Source organism: Rhinatrema bivittatum, chromosome 4 (genome assembly GCF_901001135.1).
Source record: "Rhinatrema bivittatum chromosome 4, aRhiBiv1.1, whole genome shotgun sequence".
NCBI classification, from domain to species: Eukaryota; Metazoa; Chordata; class Amphibia; order Gymnophiona; family Rhinatrematidae; genus Rhinatrema; species Rhinatrema bivittatum.
Window position 1 is genome coordinate 346,930,235 of NC_042618.1, and position 18,348 is coordinate 346,948,582.

The 18,348-nt window shown below is 44.7% G+C and overlaps 1 protein-coding gene across 5 annotated transcripts in view; it reads right to left on the minus strand.

The window, feature by feature from the left end:
• MBTD1 (mbt domain containing 1) overlaps positions 1-18,348 on the minus strand; it is a 241,653-nt gene that overhangs the window by 135,149 nt on the left and 88,156 nt on the right. For all 5 annotated transcript variants that reach the window (XM_029600665.1, XM_029600664.1, XM_029600662.1 and 2 more), the window contains 3 exons: positions 9,505-9,560; positions 8,545-8,649; positions 7,431-7,578 (listed from right to left, as the gene is read on the minus strand). In XM_029600665.1, coding sequence (XP_029456525.1) covers positions 7,431-7,578; positions 8,545-8,649; positions 9,505-9,560 — 309 coding nt within the window. The remainder of the gene's footprint in view (positions 1-7,430; positions 7,579-8,544; positions 8,650-9,504; positions 9,561-18,348) is intronic.

Below are 18,348 nucleotides of genomic sequence, written 5' to 3' on the forward strand. Positions count from 1 at the left end.
GGGGCGAAAGCATTGGAAGCCCCTGGATCGACTCCTCATAAGCAAGGGGTGCTCTAATTGCTTTCTCTTATCTTCTGGCAGCCGAGAAACTGGAGACTCGCCCCATTTACTCACCAGCTTTTCCAAAAGTAAGGAATCTGGGAGTAATAATGGACCCAGAAATCAACCTGAAGCAACACATATCTATAAAAGTAAGAGAAGGCTATGCAAAACTTATGGTCCTCAGAAGATTGAAACCATTACTCACACTCGCCCACTTCAGAACAGTACTGCAAACACTTATCTTTTCCAGCACGGACTACTGCAATGCACTCTTACTAGGACTGCCAAGCACATCGATAAGACCACTCCACATACTTCAAAATACTGCAGCCAGAATACTGACGAGAAAAAAGAGGAGGGACCATATAACAAACTCTAGCAGACTTACATTGGTTGCCGATCGAATACAGGATAAAATACAAGGCCTTATGTACCATACACAAACTAATATATGATAAAGAAGCAGACTAAGAGGGAAATGAGAAGTATGCCTGAACAGAAAACCAACATGGAGAAGGAAATCCCCAGAAGCCTCTGCGTGTCTTTGGCCTGCCTTGGCTGAATGGACTGAGTGACTTACACTGGGTAAACACAGCCTTACGAGTACACGTTCCACAAAGAAACCTCCGCTCAGCAAACAAAGCACTATTAACAATCCCTTCAGTAAAGTCAGCAAAATTAACCCAAGTGAGAGAAAGGGCTTTATCATTGGCTGGGCCCATACTATGGAACACGATGCCCCCTGAACTCAGATTACAGAATAATCTCAAAACTTTTAAGAAAAATTTAAAAACATGGCTCTTTAAAAAAGCCTTCACTAAAGAGTCTGGAGGGTAGAGAAAGAATGTACAGGGTAATGCAGATGAGAATGAATTTGCTCAATCCTACATTTAAGAAGTAATAGCTCAAAGAGATAGTAACTCAATAACATACCTGGACTTGACCAACAATACTCAAATAATGATTTTATTTATGAAATTGTAACTGAACTTTATTGGCACCTGTTAGAATGTACGATAGGCACATAGACTAAGGTAAGTAAATGTAGGTTATTTGTAAACCGTTGCGATGGTATATAACTTAGCGACAGTATAGAAAAGTTTTTAAACAAATAAATAAATAAATAAATTCGCTTCTAAAAAGGAGCGATCCTTTAAAGGGCATCTTTATAAGATTTGCCTTGGAGGTACGTCTGCTGACCAATTCCGCAGCCGTAGCTGTCTTCTGGCCGCCACCACTGAGGCCACTCTTCTGGCCGAAATACGGACTAGATTCAAGCCAGCATCAGCTAAAAAGGTGGCGGCGAGTTCCATAACCCTCTCGAATTCACCCCCGAGTCATTCACCGCCTGAGAGAGGAGTAGGCACGAACGAGCTGCCAGGGCACAACAAGAAGCAATCCGCAAGGTCATTGCTACTATGTCAAAGGCCTGTTTAAGGACGGACTCCATCCATCTATTGTGTGCATTCTTTAAGGCTGTTCCTCCCTCCATTGGGATAGCTGTTCGCTTAGAAATGGCACTGACCAGTGCACCCACTTTAGGGAAATGCAAACACTTGCTCACTGCTAGATCCAGTAGGTATAGAGCTTCTAACGCTTGTCCTCCTTTAAAACTTGCTTCTGGGGCATGCCATTCCAGGTCAATCAACTCCTGGATGGCTTCCAATACTGGAAAGTAGCAAGAAGCTTTTCATAGGGAAATCAGAATGGGGTTCTTCTTTGGTTCCATCAGAGTCCACCCCAGGAACTCCCAGCATCTTCAGGGTCTGGGAAACCAGGGCTGGCAATTCATCTCTATGGAAAACCCTAACATGATCCAATACGGTTCTAAACCAGGGGGAATTTCCCCATCTTCCAAGGAATCTGTATCCTCCTCTTCGTCCATGCCGTCCGGGTCCCTGCCAGGGATAACCTTGGTGAGGCGAGGCATGCCTCAAGGTCTGCCGATAGGACTGGGAGAGGGAGAGCTTACTGGCTGAGGTTCTGTCCAGACAGGGGCAAGTAAGATAGCAGATTGTGCCTGTAGGCACTGGAAAAATTCCACCAAAGAGAAGGCAGCTGGGTCCATGCCTAGCCCAGGAGGTACTGGGGTAGATGCTGCTTAATTTCCCTCTCCCATGGATGATCCAGTCCCGGGGGTATTCAGATCTGGGGTACTTCCAGTTAAGCTGTGGCTAACCCATCCTCTGAATGGGAGGAGCTGGGCTTAGCAAAGTCCAGGGAGGCCAGCTCTCCCTCGGCTTCCTCACAGTGCTGACGTAAGTTGGAATTCAGGTCAGACTGTGAAGCCCTAATATGACAAGCAGCATAGAGAGAAGGGCGCTTATGTTTCTTGGCTGTTGGAGTCATTGGCAGTAGTAACTGTGTGTTCTGTCTGTTCACGCTTAAAATTTTATGCGCACAGATTTCGGGCGCCTAGGTGGGATGCAGGGAGGTGTATGCACAGCCCGTGCGCCCGGCTTTACCTGTTTTCTGCGCTTAGTAGGTTGTGTGCGTATGTACGTGTGCGATGTTATGCGCAGAGCCAATGCACTATGCATACTGTCGTTCTATGGAGGGCAATACGGCATGCAGACCGCCACACACTAGACGGCTGCCCAAGAGCAGTGCCAAGGATTTGCCCATGGAGTGGATATCGATTCCAAGAGATTATGGAGGTTCGGTGTTTATGAATGGTTGAGTACATTTACGGTTATCCATTTTTTAATTATATTTTAAATCAAGTTTTTTCAATAGTATGTCCACAGTGACTTTTAAAGAGATTACTGAAGGGCTGAGGTCACTGCAGGGGTGTATCTAGAGTGCTGTCAGCTTTGAAATCTGACTCTGTCTCCATCTGCTGGCAGGGAAGCATAACCCATTGGTCCTGAGTCCATCTGTCTACACTAAGGAAAACAAATATATCACGCTAGAAACAATGGTTTTGGGGCCGTAGATCAAATATTTATGGGCCAGGCAACTGCTCAGTTGCTTTTCGAGCTAAAGCAATGTATAAGCCCAAGATATGAAGGTCCTTAATTCACAGCCAGATTTCAAGTGCACTATTAATTGGGTGATGATTTGAAAGTTCTTTTTGTTGTTTAAAGAATGGTGGATTCTTTGATTTTATATACATTTATGATTATACATCAGAAAGGATCTTATGCCATTGGACATATACAGGTCAAAATAAATGATCAAGTTTAGAACAGCAGTGCTTAAAAATGAGGGTCAAGCAAACAAGTTTTAGGTGAAACCATTTTATTGAATTAACTCAGTACAACTGTGACAAGTTTTCAAGAGCTCTGTTCCGTTTATCAGGTCAGAGAAGGAACAGCAGTTTTAAATAATACAGAATCAGCTAGGCATGAGGCACCCAAATATACTATTGCAGCACAGATAGGCTCACGCCTAGCTGACTCTGTACCACTTAAACCTAGTATAACTGTGCTGTTCCTTTTCTGACCTGATGAGGGAAGCATTACTCTAGAAAGCTTGTTACACGTGTACTAAGTCCAATCAAAAGTTAACACCTACAACAAGATTGTGTGACCCTTATTTCTACATAGTCAAGTGGACTAACATAGCAACGATACTTTATAGTAATACTGAAATGCGGTTTAATACTTATATAAAAGACAAAGATTTACGACTTCTGCAACGTTAGTGCTATTTACATCAAGCATTTTACCAGACTGTATCAATGTAGGTAAATTTCACTGCTAAAGATCAGCAAGTAATTAGGTCAGTGGCAAGTGCTGTTCACTGCCATGTAGAAGGCTGGGTCGATCCCTGCGTTGAGTCTTCTGCCCCCCGGGTCAGGTAGAGATGCTACACAGATAGTGCTCACAGCTCTTGAAGGAGGGAGTTGCGATCATTACTCAAAAGTACGACCTGGCAGCTAGATTAGGGCCCATGATTGCTGGATTCCAGAAAATGCCATGTTGCTTGGCATCTCCCTGGCTGAGGACTATTACTGCCATGACTGACTAGAAACACCAGGATGGTAATTTTAAAAATGACCTTCTGCATTAGGAGATACTTTATTTGCAAAAAGGGCCTTTTTGAAAACTGCCTGGTTGATAGCTGCGTAAAATTACCTGAATGCACTTTTCTGCGAAAGGTGTTCTGGAGTGCCGACTGTGGGCAAGATTTACATTTACACACATACTTTTTGATTTTTAAAAAGTATGTGCATAAATTTCTCCGGAAAAACTTTCCCTGTACAAAATCAGCAGGTGTAACCTTGTGCAGGCGGTTTTTGTGGGATAAATTTGCTTTGAAAATTAGAGTAACCTAGTCATGCAAGAGGCCACAAATTTATGAGGCCTGTTTTAAGATTGTCCCTTGCATGGAGGGGAGACGTTCCCTGTACATACCCGGATCAGTCCAGACTCCTGGGTATATTCATCCCTGTCAGCAGATGGAGACAGAGAAAAGCCTCGCTGACACTGCTTGATAAGCCCTAGTGCCACCTGCAGTAGATCAGTAATTCTCTGTCTCCAGCAGATGGTGGCTGGTACATAAATCTGCAGTCTTTTTTGCTCTCTGTTTTCCCTCCGTGGCCTCTGGTGGGTAAAGTATTTCGCCGCATAGAAAAGCATCCAGGGAATGTGGTGTTGGTAGCCCCAGAGTGGCTGCGTCGACCATGGTTCGCAGATCTTGTCAATCTAGCTGTGGATGGTCCGATACGCCTCAGTCATCTTCTGGGTCTTTTCCATCAGGGACCCATATTTTCTGACCAGGCAGATCGCTTTTGTCTAGCGGCTTGGCTTTTGAGAGGCGTCGCTTGAGGCAGAGAGGATACCCAGAGCTGGTGATGCCACGCTTCTGCAGGCTAGGCGGAAGCCTACCTCCCTCTCGTATGTTCGGGTTTGGAAAGTTTTTGAGGCTTGGTGTACAGATAGAGGGGATACAGGCGGTTTGGGCCTCAGTATCCCACGTTTTGTCTTTCCTACAAGAAGGTTTAGCTAAAGGCCTTGCTTTTAACTCTCTTAGGGTACAGGTAGCGGCTCTAGCCTGTTTGCAAGGAAAGGCTGAGAGCTACACCTTATCTTCCCAACCTGATGTGCGGAGGTTCCTTAGGGGAGTTAAGAATTTGCGTCCTCCGGTGCGGAAGGTCTGTCCCCCCTGGAACCTTAATCTAGTTCTGCGAGTATTGTGTGACACTCCATATGAGCCAATTCGGAGAGCGACCCTTAAAGACTTGACACTCAAGATCGTTTTCTTAGTGGCCATCTGTTCCACTAGGAGGATTTCTGAATTGCAGGCTTTGTCGTGCAGGGACCCTTTCCTTCATATATCGGATTCGGGAGTCTCGTTGAATAAGGTTCCTTCCTTTGTCCAGAAGGTGATCTCTGCCTTCCATGTTAATCAGGCTATCAAGCGCCCAGGTTTCCCAGAATTGGATGCTTCTGTGCTGTATGCTCGAGAGCTTAAGTTATTGGATGTCCGCAGGGCCTTGCTACGATATCTCAAGGTTACTAATGGTTTCAGGAGGTTGGATCATCTTTTTGTTTTATGGAGCGGATCAAAGAAAGATGCCCATGCCTCCAAAGCAACCATTGCGAGGTGGCTTAAGGAGGTTATTGGGTCAGCGTATATTATCAAGGGCCGTCAGGATCCAGAGGGTTTGCGGGCCCACTCGCGCGGGCTCAGGCAGCTTTCTGGGCAGGAGATTTGCAGAGCCCTACTTTTGCGAGGCATTACCAATTGGATTTGGGAGATCCGAGCTCCTGGTCCTTTGGTGAAAGTGTTTTGCGAGCGGGACTCTCCAGGTCCCACCCTCTCTAGGAAGCTTTGGTACATCCCAGGAGTATGGACTGATCCGGGTACGTACAGGGAAAGGAAAATTGGTTCTTACCTGCTAATTTTCGTTCCTGTAGTACCACGGATCAGTCCAGAACCCGCCCGGGTTGGAGGGGATGTTGTTATTTGTGGTAGTTTGTGGGTGGATCCTTGGGCCAGTGGCAGATGACCACGCCCCCGGGGGAAGATCCCGAGAGGGACCACTGGTCAGGCTCAGAGGTTGGAGACAGACACACACTAGTTCTTTTATTAAACAGTATATTGAGCCACCAGAGGAGGCAGTAGTGAGCTGGAAGCACCCGGCTGGGCTGTAGTCCCTCAGATACTGGAACAGCGATCCCAGGATGGCAGAGCTGTAGAGAAACTATAGTGAGTAGGCAGGGTATGCAGAGTTCCGGTACCGAACCTTGCTAGTAACACTCACACAATAGTCTCATAGAAGTAGTCCAGGTGTTGGAATGAGTTAAGCCCTCGAGGAGCAAGTACCTGGTTCCAGGGAAAGCTCTGAGAGAAAGATGGTGACTCACTGGTGTAGTATGCAGCGATGACTTCCAGGCAGAAGAGGTATTCAGCAACCAGTCCGGGAACATGGGCCCTCGAGGAGCGAGTACTGGTTACAGAGTGTGACCTGAAAAACAAAGAGAGAGCGAGGCCCCTGAGGAGCGGGTACCCCTGGTAAGTCCAAGGAGGCAGAGTAGCTTAGAACGAATCTTTGCTAACTCGATTAGTTAGCGAAATCAGAGACCTTATATATCCGGTACGGATGACGTCATCTCAGGGGGACGCCCCTGAGGTTCGCGCCACTGCTGGTACATCAGTCGGGGCCGCGCCGCGCGTGCACCCTTAGGCTCTTGTGAAACATGGCGGATTGCAGCGTCAAGCCGTTCCGGGGACGCCGGAGGGAGTCAGCAGAAAGACGCCGCGGCAGCCAACCTTCCACTTGAGCAAGAGGGAGTCGCCAAGGAGGGCGGAGTGGAGACGTTGGGCAGCGACAGTCGCAACAGGGGGAGAGTCTTCTGCTAAGCTATAATTCTTTCAGCATATTTCTGTTCTTAGTTTGTTCATAACTTACCACATTTTTTTACAAGTTTTTTGCAAGTTTTTATCAAGTTTTTTTTGCATATAATGTTTTTGGCTTGGGTACAGATTAATACTGATTTACTGCAGGTGGCACCAGGGCTTATCAAGCAGTCAGTGAGGCTTTTCTCTGTCTCCATTTGCTGGCAGGGATGAATAAACCCAGGAGTCTAGACTGATCCATGGTACTACAGGAATGAAAATTAGCAAGTAAGAACTAATTTTCCTACATACATCGGGAAACATTTCCAGATAGTTGCAAGTGAAGGCTCCTGGCATCAGGAAATCTAGCCCTGATTCAGAGTGAGCTGGAGCAAGAGGAAACTGCTGGGTCAAAAAATAAATACATAAAAATTAGCAAGCAATGATGGATAACTGCTGTGAAATACAGTAACTGTCTAACACAGTGTGGGAAAGTTTCAAAGCATGAAAAATGACAGGATGGTTACGCCACACAAATGTTTTGCTGCAGCTGGAAGCCACTACCTGCAGCACATTGCACACTCCAGACTCAACAACTTTACCTCGGGGCGGAGTTAGTTCAATCTTGTTAATTTCACAGAAACCAACAGGAAATATTGAAGGGGAAGTGGCATGGTAACAAAACCAGTCCGAGCCGTCCGCTGCTTCCGAGCCGTCAATCCCAATCATAAGGTAGCCATCAGCTAATACCTTTTTCAAACAAACACACAAACTCCCCCATTTAGTTAAATATCTTGTAGGTGGCAGTGCCACAAATTCTCTGCAACATTAAAATCTGCAGCGAGGAGCACATGACTTATCAAATTGAAAGGAAAGGCAAGGCATGCATTATTTTTTTCAAATGGAGAGAGAAAATTGCACTGTTGCTTTCATTCAATGCTTTTTAAGTACCATGTTATCAGAAAAACAGGTAGGACAAAAGAGATAAAAATCCCACCAACCCTTTAAGATAAAATTGTGCTTCTCTCGTCTGCAAGAAAAAAATGCATTCCATTCATATATCTGTATGCCTATTTTGTGCAAATCTGAATGCTGTAAAAGGCAATGCAGCTTAAAAAAGCACTGTGATGTGCAAGTTTAAAATCGGTTTTACCTTTTTCATAAAAAAGGAAGACATAAATCCTACAAAGCATATGTTGTGTGTTTTTATGCAAGTTTCAGTGCATGGGCTAGCCCAGTGGCTAAGCAGCAGTGCTATACATTGTCAAGAAGAAGATCCAGGTTCTACTCCCGAGGCTGGCTAGGGCCAGGGATGCACCAGAGACAGTGTTCACAGCCCTTGGTGGGGAAAATGGTATCGCAGCCATTGCTCAACGGTGACACCTATTGACTGGGTGCACTTGTGCCCGGGTTCTGGAGGGAATCAGTCTTTGGCATCAGTTGAGCTAGGGAAAGTTACACTACCAGGGAACATACCCTGGGTTGTTGTGAATATAGGCTCATTTCACCTTTGACCAAAAGAGGATGGTTCCAACTGAGTTGGAAGCCAAAGGAGCAGGAATAAACTGCACGGCCAAAAAAAACCCCAAGCAAACCTCCATACCTCAGGTCTTTGTATATCCATTATCAGCCAAATCATATACAGAATCTAGAGTAAAACAAGGTCTCTGGTAGCAAATTCAAAGTTTTTCTCTTTATTGATTGAACATCTCTTACCTTTCTAATGGTTGCAACACATATTGCCGAAAGGTTTAAGGGATCTATCGCTTCCAGTTTCATGCCCTCCTTAAACCAGTCTCCACTTTGGTCTACTTCTTTTACCTAGAAGAAACAAAATCACCAGATCAGAGGTGGCCAACTCTTGTCCTGGAGAGCCACAAATAGGCCTGCTTTTCAGGGTATCCACAATGAATTTGCATGAAAGAGATTTGCATGCACTGCCTCCATTATATGCAAATCTCTCTATCATGCATATTCATTGTGGATATCCTGGAAAACATTCTAGTTTGTGACTCTCCAGGACCGAAGTTAATTACCCCCTGCACTAGATGCTGCAATAAAAAGCAAAATCAATTTCATGGCAGCAAGAATCAAACTTCCACTCACTAAAGGCCAACAAGTGTGTGAGGTATCTTTCCACTTTACTTACTGGAGAAAAAGTTACTCTAATTCTTTGCCTTCTCTGAGAATTAAAATAGGTTCCCTGTGCTGGATGAAGATAGGGGAGGAAAGCCTATACCTAGACTCAACTCTTTAATGGCATCAATTGTTCAAAATCCTCAGCCATATCTCCAAAGCTAGAAGCCACCTCCTCCAAAAGACAACTGACATGAAACATTTTAAACATATATGGACAAAATGCAATGCGTGAAATGGTATTTTTTTCCCAACAGATCTATTGAGTAATTTCATCTTGCAGTCTTGTTCACTAATGGGTCCATATTTAGCCACTGTGCGGCTTGGCAGGTTAGCCGCTGAGTATATCCAGCTATCTTAAACTTAGCTCGATAAGTCTACCAGTTAATTTTAGGAAAGCCCTGAGGCCCGACCAGAGTTAGCCGGATATTTTTGAATATTGGGTTCCTTAGGTTTTCTTTCATTGTTTATCTATGGGAAAATGCTTAGAAAACAAGGTCTTAAATGAGAAAAGTGTAAAGTTTATAGTTTAATTCTTACTTTTGCAAACAAATGGGGTGGTCCATCATAATGTCCATCCTGCTTTTTTGAAATATCTACAAGAAAAAAATTGCATCAAATTCTGTTAAGGTTTGTAAGTTCTCTCATACAAAATATTTATTTTAGAAAATACATTTTCTCTTCCTAAGGGTATCTAAGAAAGTGAACATCAAATCTGGAATTTTAATTACCTGACAATTACAGAATATAGTCATTTGTAGAAGACTTGATCATTTTCCAAATAGAAATAAATTTCAATGTGTCTCCCAAGAATTTTTTTTTTTTGTAACTGGAAATTTTTATTGAATAAGTCAATGATGTAAATGCAAAAACTGAATTAGACACAAACATTAACTTTGTGAACGTACAAGGGCAAAAGCCCGATTCCCCCTCCCACCCCACCCACAGTTTGCATAAAGTTATCAGAAATCATTACATAGTAAAATAGTAATGACCACAGAAAAAAACCAAAATGGTCCATCTAGTCTGCCCAGCAAGCTTCCCAATGTAGTAACTGCCGCTCCGTGCAGATTACCCCCATGTTTCTCTTAAGGGTAGTAACTGCTGCTCCGTGCATCTCGGTAAAAAACAATTCAGAAGAGTCAAAAACAAACATATCAAAAGCTGGATATCAATAACAGCAAATGTCATGAATGGAAATACTGGGTAGAAAAATATAAAAAAAAAAAAAAAAGAAAAAAAGAAAAGAAAAGAGGTAAAACAATAAAGATGGCATAAAAAATGAAAGTACTGTCAAAACAGAAAGTCAATTCAATCAAAAAAAAAAGTGTAAATGTTCAAGACAATCAGCAAAAACATATGAGCCGTCAATGTCCCTCTTTAGCAAGAAATTCAATAAAAGGTCCCCACACTGCTCTGAAGGTTGCCAGACGGTTATGCCAAACTGCCGTTAAAGAGGCCAAATGATGGTGAACAAGCTATCGCTCTACAACTTGCTGAAAAGGTGGAATGGTAACTTGTTTCTAATCCTTAGCAACCATACACCGTGCTGCTTTATAAACCTGCAGACAAAAACGCTGGTAATGTTTTCTTAGACCAGGGATTGGCAAATTTAGTAAGACACACCAAGTCTTCAGGGAAATGTCTACTCCCACCAACCCTACTAGACAGTCTGAAACCTGCTGCCAGAAAGGTACTATCTTATCGCACTGACACCAAATATGAACAAAGGTGCCTACAGACCCACACTTCCCCAGCAGGCATCCGAGTGAGTCAGATATAACCGGTGGAGATTAACTGGAGTGATATATCAGCGGTATAGCATCTTATAGCAGTTCTCCTGCAATTGGGCTGATATAGAACATTTATGGGCACCCGAGTAAGCAAGATCCCAAGTCTGCTTGACTAAGAGGTGCCCCAAAATTCAGATCCCATTTCTGTGTATACAGGAAAGGGTCTGCTATTGGCTCAGTAAGAAGCAGATATAATTTAGACACTATACCTTTAATGGTATTTGCTTGATCACAAAAATTTTCAAGCAAAGATTGCACCCCCCCAGGATATTTATTTGTCGTTGAGAATCCATTAAATGTTAGTCTGCGCATAGGCCAAAAAATGCACCAAATCAAAATGATAGGCCTGCACAAGGGCCGCTACTGTTAGAAGGCCATTGTGTCCTAGGAGCTGCTACCCACGATTTAAAAGAACTGGTCTGAAAGCCTGTTGGAAAATGCATATTATGAAAAAGGAAGGAGTGGTGATAATAAGCATGGGAGCCAACCAATTTAGGCTTCCACTGCACCTAAACTCTCAAAGTTGTATGCAAAGGAAGTGGTAAACACTACAACGGGCGCCATGAAGATTGAGGCTGCCACAGTAAAGCACCAAGTGACATTCCTCCAATCAAAGCCTGTTCGATAACCACCCACTGTTTCACTGATTTACTTTTATACAGGTCAATTAATGCTCTAAGCTGAGAAGCAGTGTAATACCAGGATAAACTGGGCACTCCCAGACCATCCCGCATCTTTGGTTGATATAGGATCGCATGAGCAAGCCGCGGAAGGCACATATGCCAAATAAAATCATAGATATTTTTCTGCCAAAGGCATAGTAGTGCTATTGAGATAAAGACAGGAAGAGTAGAGAACAGATACAGCATGAGTGGAAGGCCATTCATTTTAACTATGGCAATACGACCAAGGCAGAAGAAGCTACTCCGCTGCCAGTTCTCTAAATCCCTATCAATTGCTTTTAGCAAGGGAAAATAATTAAGCCCAAACAGTTCTGTAATCCGAGCACCAAAATGAACTCCCAGATATTTAAGTGACGTTTTGGCCCAAGGGAACGGGAACTGCTAAGTTATAGCATGCACAGCGGGTTTCAACAGATTAATATTTAAGAGTTCTGATTTATAAAGGTTGACATTAAACTCAGAAACCCTACTAAACAGCTCCAGCTCATATACAACCCCTTGTAAAGAAGAGTGAAGGTCATCGGCAAATAATGATAACTTAAAATTGGAACTATCAAGACTGATCCCTTTGATCGGAGGAGAAAACCTAACTCTAGAGACAAAGGGTTCCAAAAATAAAGCGAAGAGTAGTGGGGACAGAGGGGCAGCCCTGCCTGGTACCTCTACTAATATTAAAATTGTCCCTATATCCACCATTTATTTTTACCCTAGCTTTAGGGAGCTCGTATAATTTCACTAACCATTGGAGGAAAGATGGTCCAAAGTTCATGTGCTGTATAGTTTTAAATAAGAATGACTAATGGACCATGTCAAATGCTTTCTCAGCGTCAATAGATAATACCGAAGGGATGTCTTCCCGGGCAACCCACCACATTAAATATAGAATCTTGTGAACACCGTCCACTGCCATGCGCTGTGGGATACAACTGACCTGATCGTAATGAACTAACGTTGGAAGAAAGTGATTCAAACGCAAGGCTAGAACCCTGGCCAATATCTTCAGATCCAAGTTTATCAATGAGATGGGTCTATATGACCTGCAAAGTGAAGGATCCCTGCCCGGCTTTGCTATAACTGAGATCCCCGCTACAACGGAATGCTCAAGGAAAGAGCCCCTATCTCGTATGAAATTAAACATGTCTGTAAGGGTGCAACCAACACATGAGAAAATTGGCAATACCCACTAGAAAACCCATCTAACCCTGGCGATTTGTCAAACTTGAGCAGTTTTATAACCTAAAGGACATCAGGAGGGGCGATAGGACTGTTCAAATATTGCTGCTGTTCCAGTGTAAATAAGGGCAAAATAGTTCCCTGAAGATGTTGGTCAATATCCACATCACTGATAATAGTGTCTGTGCTATAGAGGGAAACATAAAACTTGATGAAACAATCCTGAATCTCAGTAAGAGTGTTATGGATACTCCCGTTTGAATCTTTGATCTTAATTATAGAACTTTGTGCAACCTAAGCTTTTAGCTGCCGGGCTAAAAGGCGGCCAGCTTTATTTACCTCCTTCATAATAGGCTTGTTTGACCATATCTAACTGAAACACTAGCGCATCCTCATCCGGCCTTTGTAACTTGGATTTAGCTCACAATAACCTGCGATATATTAAAGGCGACTTCTTATGTGTATGCTGGTGGGAAAGATGTTCTATTTTGGCCAATAAACAAACATTTCCGTTCCTTCGCCCTTCTGCAAGAAATTGCCTTAGAAATGAGGAATCCCCTCGCCACTGCTTTGGAGCATTTACAAATCTCTCCCTTGGAGGTAGAAGAGTGGTCATTTAACTGAAAGTATTCTTGTAATTGGTCTCTCAGTACTTTAACAAATGAATCCTCATGAAGTAAATTTTCATTCAGTTGCCAATAGCATAGCCCATGGTCTAGATCATGAAGAAGCAAATTTTGCCAAATGGGGAGCATGGTTGGACCATGTAATGGTACCGATTTCCAAACTGGACTCCTGAGATTGTAAAGTTTTATCCACCAGAAAATAATCAATATGGGAATAGGGAGAATGTGGGGGTGAGTAAAAAGAAAAAGTACAGGAGTGCGGAAACCTTTGCCTCCAGATAGCAATAAGACTCCAGTCTAACATAATAGAAGACAGCACCTTCCTCAGTCCTGAAAGGGTAGTCCTTATGAGGATAAAGAAGTATCCAAGCTCAGTCGTAGAGTAAAATTAAAATCCCCTGCCAGTATGATAAAGCCTTCCCCATGAGAATCCAATAATTGCCTTATGGATTTAAAAAAGGGCTCCTGATCATGATTGGAGGCATAGATGGACACCAAAGTAAAAATATACGTCCCCAAATGTATTTTCAACAAATCATATCTACAGTGAGGGTCTGAAAGTTGGAATAATATATCATGAACCAGATGTGAGGATAACAGTATCTACCCCTGTGAATTTTGCTCCTTTAGAGTTAACCACCAAGAATTTATGTGGGTACTCTTTAAGCGTCAACAAATACTCATAACGCTTTCGTAAGTGTGTCTCCTGTAAAAAAGCAAAAGCTGCTTTTTGGAAGGCTAATTCCTGAGACAGCTGATGTCGTTTCTTATGGGAATTAAGACCCTTAACATTAAGTGATAAGAGTCTAGAGGCCATAACTAAAGATATGACCATATAGCCTTAGAGGGAGAAATAAGAACCCAGTATACCAGCATAAATGAGAACTGAAGTATTTCCCCGAGAAGGAGGAGACAGAGAAAGGAGCAAAAGAACAAGCAAAATTCCGACCTCCAATGATTCCCCACTCTTAACCACTGATCCGCCCATCCCATTTGGCAAATCCCTCCTCAAAAAGGGGCTAAGTCACAGATTAAGATAAACGCCCAATTCCCCTGGCCAAAAAATAAGAAAAATTAGCTAAAACTGACCATCATCCTACAAAAAAGTAATGTGCCACTGAGATACGAAAACATGGGTACCTGCGTATAGAGGCTTAATACTGGAAATGATATGCAAAACATCACGCTTCAAAATAGAAATAAATGCAAAGATCTGCAAAGCGCAGAACGGAATTCCTCAGAATGGCGCCACAGCCATTTTCCTTCTTGCCCCGCTCAGCGCCATCTTGGAAAGAAATCCATTGTCATCGCAGCAGATCCTGTAGGCGAAGAAGAAAAGGTTTCGGGCAGGTCTGCTTGCTTTAAGATTGTCTCCGCTTTGGACAGGGATCTTATCCAATATGAAGTCCCCTTATACATAAACTGAAGAGCGAATGGAAATGCCCAACGATAGCGTATGCCTTCCTTAAGCAGCGCTTCAGTAACTTCCCGGAGTTCATAGCATTGTAGAAGCGTAGCCAGAGCCAGGTCGTTATATATGGCTATTTTATGACCCTCCCAACTCCAATCAGATCTTTTCCGGGCTTCGTCCACAATGCTCCATTTCTGGGAAAAGCTATGCGGACAGATAAAGCAAATGTTGCTTACCTGATGTAACAGGTGTTCTCACAGGACAGCAGGATGTTAGTCCTCACAAATGGGTGACATCGAGGATGGAGCCCACCACGGAAAACTTCTGTCAAAGTTTAAACAGAACTTTGACTGGCCCCTACTGGGCATGCCCAGCAAGGCACTGACCCTGCAGCCAGCAGGGGTCTCCCTTCAGTCTGATGTTCAAAGCTACAGGCAGTGCCTAGAAAGTAAAAACAAAACAAACCCAACACCGCGGGGTGGCGGGCGGGTTTCGTGAGGACTAACATCCTGCTGTCCTGTGAGAACACCTGTTACATCAGGTAAGCAACATTTGCTTTCTCACAGGACAAGCAGGATGGTTGTCCTCACAAATGGGTGAGTACCGAGCTGAGGATGTCCTGACTTGCACCAAATGCACCCAACGACGTGCAACAGGCACTACAACTGGGGTGGAATTTGGTAAAGGGCATCCGCACCCTACTGGGAAGGTGGAAGGGTGTTGGTACATCACGTTGGAAAAAGGTTACGCAAGACAGATTGGCCGAAGATGGAGTCCTGTCTTCCAGCTTTGTCCAAACAATAGTGGGCTGCAAAGGTATGGAGAGAACTCCAGGTTGCAGCCCTGCAGATGTCAGGAAGCGGCACCGATCGAAGGTGTGCCACTGACGTCGTCATGGCCCTCACAGAGTGTGCTTTCACACGGTCTTGAAAGGGAATGCCAGCTTGCTGATAGCAAAAAGAAATGCAGTCCGCCAACCAGGAGGAAAGAGCCTGCTTACCCACAGGATGTCCTAACTTGTTAGGATGAAAAGAGACAAATAATTGAGTGCTCTTCCTGTGAGCAACTGTACGGTCTAGATAAAAAGCTAGAGCTCGTTTGCAGTCTAGGGTATGCAGAGTCTGTTCCCCGGAGTTGGAGTGGGGCCTGGGAAAAAAGATAGGTAGTATGATGGATTGATTAATATGAAACTCAGAAACTACCTTGGGTAAAAATTTAGGGTGAGTGCGGAGTACCGCCCGGTCCTGCAGGAGCTTAGTGTAAGGCGGATAGGTAACTAGGGCCTGCAATTCACTAACCCTGCGAGCTGAAGTGATAGCCAAGAGGAATAACACTTTCCATGTGAGATACTTTAACTCACAGGAGTGCAGAGGTTCGAAAGGAGGTTTCATTAGACGACCAAGAACCAGGTTAAGGTCCCAAGATGGGGCCGGAGGACGTAAGGGTGGCTTCAGATGGAGCAAGCCTTTAAGAAAACGGGTTACTAGGGGTTGTACTGAAATAGGGACACCCTGTACACCTTTATGGAAGGCGGCTACCGCACTGACATGCATTCTGATAGAAGAGGTTTTAAGACCTGATTCAGAGAGATGCCATAAATAGTCCAAGAATTTGGAGATTGGACAGGAAAGGGGATCAAGGGACTGAGAAGTGCACCATGATGTGTACCTTTTCCATTTGTATGAGTAAGACTTTCTTGTGGAAGGCTTTCGTGAAGCTATCAGGACCCGAGAAACGGAATCTGAAAGGTTGAAAGGCTGAAGGACTAACCTTTCAACATCCATGCCGTCAGGGACAAGGCTTGGAGGTTGGGATGGAGGAGGCATCCGTCGTTTTGAGTGAGCAGATGCGGGTCCTTTCCCAGAGGAATGTGCCTGCGGATGGAGAGATCCTGGAGTATTGGAAACCATACTTGGCGTGGCCAGTAAGGTGCTATCAGGATCATGGTTCCCCCGTCCTGGCGTAGCTTCACGAGAGTCTTTGACACAAGAGGAAGTGGAGGGAATGCATAGAGCAGACCGGTTGTCCACTTGAGGGAGAATGCATCCCTCGGCCGAGAGTGCTGGCTCCGAATGAGAGAGCAGTAATCGTCCACTTTGTGGTTCTGAGGGGACGCAAAGAGGTCTATGCGGGGAGAACCCCACTTGTGAAACAGAGAGGTCGTTACCAGAGGATCGAGTGACCACTCGTGTGGTTGGAAGACACGGCTCAGCTGGTCTGCCAATACATTGTCTACTCCCGGCAGGTAAGTGGCCCTGAGGTACATGGAGTGGGAGAGGGCTTCCGCCCAGATCTGCGCAGCTTCCTGACACAGAAGGAAGGAGCCTGTGCCTCCCTGCTTGTTTATGTATCACATGGCCACTTGGTTGTCCGTCTGGATTAAGATTATCTGATGAAAGAGATGATCTTTGAAAGTGCGGAGCGCATAGCGGATTGCTCGAAGTTCCAGGAAATTGATCTGGTGTTCGGCTTCCTCTTTGGACCATAACCCTTGGGTTTGAAAGTCGTCCACATGGGCTCCCCAACCGATGTGAGAAGCGTCGGTGGTTAGGATTACTTGTGGATCCGGTGGAAGAAAGGGTAAGCCCTGAAGGAGGTTGACCTGAGTCGTCCACCAGGTTAAGGATAGGCGCAGTGCTTGTGTGACTGTGACTATGGAGGACAGAGGCTGAAAAGCTTGAATCCATTGGTGTCGTAGAGTCCATTGTGTTACTCTCATGGCTAGTCGGGTCATGGGAGTGACTTGAACCGAGGATGCCATGTGCCTTAGGAGAATGAGGAACTGGCGAGCCGTGGCAGTGTTCTGAGACTGGAGCTGGCGAGCCAGGGACATTAGGGTGTGGACCCTCTGAAGAGGAAGGTAAGCCTTTGCCTGTAAGGTGTCCAAGTCTGCCCCAATGAAGGATAAGGTTTGAGACGGGACTAAGCAAGATTTCTCGTAATTGACGAGAAACCCTAAGGAAAGGAGTGTTTGAATTGTCAATTTTAGGGAGGATTGAGCTATCTGCTGGGTGGAGGCCCTGATTAGCCAATCGTCCAGGTATGGGTAGACGTGGACACCTTCCTTCCTTAGGAATGCTGCTACCACTACGAGACATTTGGTAAAGACTCGTGGGGCAGAAGCTAGACCGAAAGGTAGGACACGGTATTGATAATGGTCGTGGCCTACTAGAAACCGCAGATATTTGCGATGGGATTGTGTGATCGCAATGTGGGTATAAGCGTCCTTGAGGTCGAGAGAGCACAGCCAATCCCCTCTTTGTAGCAGAGGGAGCAGCGCGCCTAGGGTTACCATTTTGAACTTCTCTTTTTGAAGGTATTTGTTGAGGGCTCGAAGGTCCAAAATGGGACGTAGTCCCCCTGATTTCTTTGGTATTAGGAAGTATCTGGAATAGAATCCCGTGCCTCGTTGAGAGGGAGGAACGGGTTCTATAGCATTTGATTGCAGAAGAAGGGATACTTCCTGTTGTAATTGAGCCAAATGGGTGGATAGACTCCACGCTTGAAGAGGCGGGGAGTCTGCCGGAAGAGATATGAAGTTGAGGTGGTAACCCTGTGCGATAATTGTGAGCACCCACTGATCTGAGGTGATCTGCAACCAAGGTTGTAGAAAATGGTACAGTCGACCTCCTACAGGGATGTCCGGAAGAGGGGTTTGGCATGTGTTCCCTACAGGGGAGTCAAAGGCCAGCCGCAGG